Source organism: Corapipo altera, unplaced genomic scaffold (genome assembly GCF_003945725.1).
Source record: "Corapipo altera isolate COAL_440 unplaced genomic scaffold, ASM394572v1 146, whole genome shotgun sequence".
Lineage (NCBI taxonomy): Eukaryota > Metazoa > Chordata > Aves > Passeriformes > Pipridae > Corapipo > Corapipo altera.
This window is the reverse complement of record NW_020884981.1, coordinates 3,866-8,793: the sequence shown is the minus strand read 5'-3', so window position 1 is coordinate 8,793 and position 4,928 is coordinate 3,866. Positions and strand designations below refer to the sequence as shown.

At 60.3% G+C, this 4,928-nt stretch overlaps 1 protein-coding gene across 1 annotated transcript; it reads right to left on the bottom strand.

Annotated features, from left to right (window-relative positions):
- Window positions 1-1,565: 1,565 nt before the first annotated feature.
- Window positions 1,566-4,402, bottom strand: NME4 (NME/NM23 nucleoside diphosphate kinase 4). The gene is made up of 5 exons (XM_027665910.1): window positions 4,294-4,402; window positions 3,649-3,779; window positions 3,161-3,262; window positions 2,581-2,693; window positions 1,566-1,844 (listed from the first exon to the last, which is right to left on the bottom strand). Exons 1-5 carry the CDS (start codon window positions 4,400-4,402, stop codon window positions 1,727-1,729), a joined length of 573 nt encoding a protein of 190 aa, XP_027521711.1. The 3' UTR covers window positions 1,566-1,726.
- Between the last annotated feature and the right edge of the window lie 526 nt (window positions 4,403-4,928).

Here is a 4,928-nt window from a genome sequence, read left to right as displayed (position 1 = left end):
GAGGAGAGGGCTGGCCTTGACTGTGCCTTGACGAGTCAGGGCCGTTATGTGACTGCAATCCAGTGTGCTTTGAAACTGGGAGGGCACCTTAAATCTCATCTGTGCCAACAGAAGAGGGATCCCTCGGGAAAAGGCAATGGCAAGAGACGATGCTCAGGGATTTGGCCACAGTTTACCTGTGTCACAGAACTGGCACCTCTTGGAGCCAACTGCTTTTTTCAATACATCTATTAAACAAAAAATGAAATATTCCTCCTGCTCTCTTCACACCTCAGTCTTTACTTTGCCAGTGTCTCCTGCAGCCAGACTCTGGGCTCAACCAAATGGAGGAGTTCCAGGAACAAATGGGATCTGTCAGGTATTTAGAGCTGTAAGGAGGCTCCTGGAAAAGGCCAAGGCAGGAGCAGCCAGGCTGAGGCAGTCGGGCAGCTGAGGGAAGGGAAGGGAGGCCCCACTGGAAGGAGACTCCTAGCCCAGAGTGGGAGTGGAGTGAGTTCTCTCTGCCCCCAGAGAGCTGCCCTCGTCCCCCAGAAGCTACAGAGCTGGGGAGCCAGAGACAGAGCGGGACAGGCCCTGAAGGCACAGGTAAAACCCTACACACAGGAAAGCCTCAGGGGGTCTCGTTCCCTGGGTTTACCTGTGTCTCTGTTCGATGGCAGGATGCCATGTCACTGTCCCTGTCCTTACACTCCAGACCCAGCACAGCTCTGAGGAGCTGGGTGGCCCACTGAGAGCTCACAGGGGGTGTCCAGCCCATTACAAACTTGGTCCCCAGATACCCTTCCAGCAGGGAAGCTCCACCATCAGACAAAGAAGACCTCAGGATCTCCCAGAGCTCAGTGCCAGGACCCCACAGCCTGCACTGTGCACAAGAGAGGACTAAATAATCCTCCTAGTCCTTCCTGAGCCCCAAACCCACAAATCCTTCCCTGCCTCACTCTCCCCCTTCTATTCCTTGGCTGCCCCAGTGCTGCAGCTTCACCAGCCTGTGTCAGTCCCCAGGCAGGGACAGCGTGGGACCGAGGGTGTGGGGTCAGGCCAGGGCTGTGCAGCCCCAGAGAACCAGAGCACAGCTGGAGAAGCTGCTTCCCTGCTCCCAGTCCAGGAACTGGAGCCAGAGTTAAACTGTGCGTTTAACAGCCTTTGGAGAAACTTTTCCATGGACTCACTGATTGTGTCTGAAGCTGGGTGGGGTTGTGCCAACCCCAGCACATGAAGCTCCCACCAAGGGAGAGGGATTGTTCCATCCTTCATTCCTTGTTTTGGAATGCACTCTTACCCCAAGGGAGAATTTTCCCCCACACCCCACAGCAGCCTAGTTCTTTAAAAGCCTTTGGTGAAAAGCCTTCTAGAAATGCAGGTAAATTCTGTCAATCCCATCACCTTGTCGTGACCAGCACCTCTCCCAGCAGCAAGGAACACACATTCTCCTGCACCAGGCAGGGCTGGGAACACTCAGGGACGGGCCCAGAGTCCAGGACATACTTCAATAAATCAGCTTGAGCTACTTGGGACTTAAGATACTGCAGCAAACAGAGCAACAATGCTACTGACTAGAGCAGAGAGAAAAAAAGAAACAGTTACTCTTGGCAGGAGCTGAAGCACATTGTTCCAGACACAGCCCAGCTCCCAGGACCCCACAGGCAGAACAGGAATCCCATAGCAGGATCCACAGCCATGCAATGGATGGAAATGTCCTGTGTCCCCTCAGGAAGGTGTCCTTCCCTCACTCGTAGATCCAGTGCTGGGCTGTGTCCTCCCAGCACGTGAGCTCCTCCGGGCGGAACCACAGGGAGATCTCCTGCTGGGCACTCTCCACTGAGTCACTGCCATGGATCACATTCCTGGGGGGAGGAGACAGGGATCAGCTGGCACTCAGCACAGGAAGGTGGAAGAGGATGCTGGAAAATTTCCCCTTGACCAATTTATTAAAGCAATGGAGCCAGTCCTATCCCACAATATTCTTTCCTACCACACCTCCCCCTTCTTCCAGCTCAGGGTGTGGGACATGGATGTGCAGGAGCTGCCCATTCCCAGAACTCCTTCCTCCTATGATGAGGAGCCATTTGTTTGCTCCAGGAGGAGCTGCAAGTGGTTTGCTTGTTTTTATGTCAGTAGTTCCAGCTGTGCCTCCAGATTTCCCCCCTCCCTTCTGTCAAAGGTGGTTTGGTATCGGACACCCAGGAACAGAAACCTCAGCCAGCAGGGTTCAATGTGAGCCATGTCTACCACAAGCCAGGTTGTGGCCACCCAAGGTCACCACCCAAAGACCTTCACCTATTCCCAGGAAAAGGCTGAGAGGGCTCCTCCCTTCCTCTTCACAGCCTGATTCCCAGAGGAAAACACAGGCAAACGCCATCTGCTTTCAACAGAGGCCTCAGGGAGAGGGAAGCACACAAACCCAGGCTCCTCCTCTTGCCAAAGCCAAGCCTGGGAGGCAGAGCTCAGCTCTGCTGTGAGCACAGAAGGGAGCACCTCTGCTCAGGTGTGCAGGCTCACATGGCTCAGGCAGGCCTGGCACATGAGTGTGTGGACGAGATGCCCTGAAACACTGAGGGAAGAAGAAGCCAAAGCTCTCACTTGCTGACTTCGACACAGAAGTCCCCTCGGATGGTGCCAGGCCTGGACTCGGCCGGGTTCGTCTCCCCGATCATCATGCGAACCGTCCTCACCACGTCCAGGCCCTGCCACACCTACAGGAGAACAGAACCAGGATCAGCCCCCACAGTGCCCCAGCACATCACATCTGTCCTCTGAATCCCTCTGATCCACCTGGGTGAGAGACAGGAAAGGGTCTCTCCAAATAGCCTTCAAAAGTTGATTTTGGAAAATAATCAGAATAGTCTGTGGATTTCTCCATATCTCTAGAAGTGCTCAAGGCCAGGCTGGACAGGCCTTGGAGAAATCTGAGATAGTAGAAGGTGTCCCTGCCCATGGCAGGGGATGGAATGAGATGGGCTTTAAGGTCCCTTCCAACCCAAACCAGTCAGTGATGCTACAGTTTAATTTACCACAGAAAACATCCCTACAGGTCAGTACAGCTTCAAGAGACCCTCTGAGGAAAGAAGCTACCTTGTTTCCATCATGCCAACAGCCAAATGCTGCTTAAACCTTGTCCTTCCTCCCTGTCCCCTGGTGCAGAGGACATGGCCACACTCACCATGGCCACCACCGGCCCGGAGCTCATGTACTTCACCAGGCGGCCGTAGAAGGGCCGGTCCCGCAGGGCCACGTAGTGCTCCCTCAGCAGCTCCTCTGAGGCCTGCAGAGAGCACAGAGCTTAGCTTAGCTACCTGAGGGATGCAGGGAAACCTGGATGCTGTGTGTTACAGTCCAGCTCCTGCACAGGTGCTCAGTTCCAGGAGGGAACCAGCAGCAGCCTGACACAGAGAGAAGTTTCCACATTGCCAGCTCAGTGCCAGCCCTGGAGCACGGACACAGCCAGGGACAGCCGTGCTCCCCACAGCTGGCATCACCCTCGAGAGGCAGTTCAGGCACCTGGGTGCCAACACCCCTGTGCCCTGGGAGGGTTTGGTGCTGGTGCTGTGCAAGCTGGGTGACAGCAGAACCCCTGCAGTTACCAGCACAGCCGGGGCCTGGGGGTGCTCCTTGGCTCCAGGGACCCCCCGGGCAGGCCCGGCCACTCACCTGCAAGAGCTTCATCCCCACAAGCTGCAGCCCCTTCCTCTCGAAGCGCCGGATGATCTCCCCCACCAGGTGCCGCTGGACCCCGTCGGGTTTGATGGCCACGAAGGTGCGTTCATTGACCCCGCCGAGGGCTGCGGGGACAGGGCACAGCGGTGAGGGGGAGAAGGAGACCCCCCGGGCCTGCAGCCAAGGGGGCACAGGGAGGTCCCAGGATCCCAGTGCTGGGGCACGCGGGCAGGGGGAGCCAGGCCCCGGGCACGGGGACAGGGGGAGGTCCTGGGGTCTCAGGTGCGGGGGCACAAGGGCAGGGAGTGTCCCAGGACCCCGGGGGGGAAAGGAAAGGAAAGGGTCCTCGGGCGCGGGGGACACAGGGTCAGGAGGGGGGTCCCAGGGACAAAGGGGCACAGGGCGGGCCCCAGGATTTCGGACGCTGAAGGACATGGGCAGGGGGCCCCTGGCCCGCGGGTGCGGGGGCACAGGGGCAGGGGTGGGGGTCCTGGTCCCTGAGGCGCGGGGGCAGAGGACAAGGAAGGTCCCGGGCCCTCAGGCAAGCGGGCAGAGGGGATCCCGGGCCCGCGGGGTCGGGGGGGGTCCCAGCCGACGGGGGCCCAGGGTCGGGGGGTCCCGGTGCCGCCCGTCCCGCACCGCTGTGGAAGAGGCCGGCGAAGAGCCCCAGCACCAGGCAGATCATGGCGGCGCCGCTCTTAAAGGGGCCGCGCTCTCCTCGCGCCGCCGCCGCCCCTCGCGGAACCATCGCGCCGGGGACGCGGAGCGGCGGGGCCGAGACACGGGGACACCGCGCACGGGCCGTTCCCATGGCAACGGGCGGGGCCTGGGGGGCCCGAGCCCGCGGGGCCGGGGGGTCCCGGGGAACCGGGGCGGCCGATGGAGGCCGCGGGGACCGGGGGACCCGGCTGCACCTGTGCGAGGTGTCCCACCCGGGCCCTCCTGGCTGCCGCCTCTGAGCTCCCCCGCGCCGCTGGCCCGGACGCCGCGCAGCCCCCCGGCTGTTTATGGGGCTGTTTTGCCTTCTCCGTCTCTGTCGTTGCTGTCGTGGCTGCTGACCAGTCGTGGTTACAGTTACGGGCCAACAGCTGCGCTCCCCGAGCACCACGGGGGCCCAGCCCCTCCATTTCGGCCAGGCCAGGCTGGCAGCCCTGGGGAGGAGCCCTGAGCCCGTGCGGCAGGAGCAGAAGGGCAGAGCTGCGGCCCCGCGGGGCTCGGGGAGCTCGTGGTGCGGGTTTAGCTTTGGGTGCAAGATCCCAGCTGTCAATGTGCTC

Coding starts and splice junctions, on each gene's coding strand:
- NME4 (XM_027665910.1), bottom strand. CDS start 4,402: ATGGTTCCGCGAGGGGCGGCGGCGGCGCGAGGAGAGCGCGGCCCCTTT. Junction 3,780..4,293: donor CGCCGGCCTCTTCCACAGCG/GTGCGGGACGGG, acceptor CTGTCCCCGCAG/CCCTCGGCGGGGTCAATGAA. Junction 3,263..3,648: donor TGGGGATGAAGCTCTTGCAG/GTGAGTGGCCGG, acceptor TGCTCTCTGCAG/GCCTCAGAGGAGCTGCTGAG.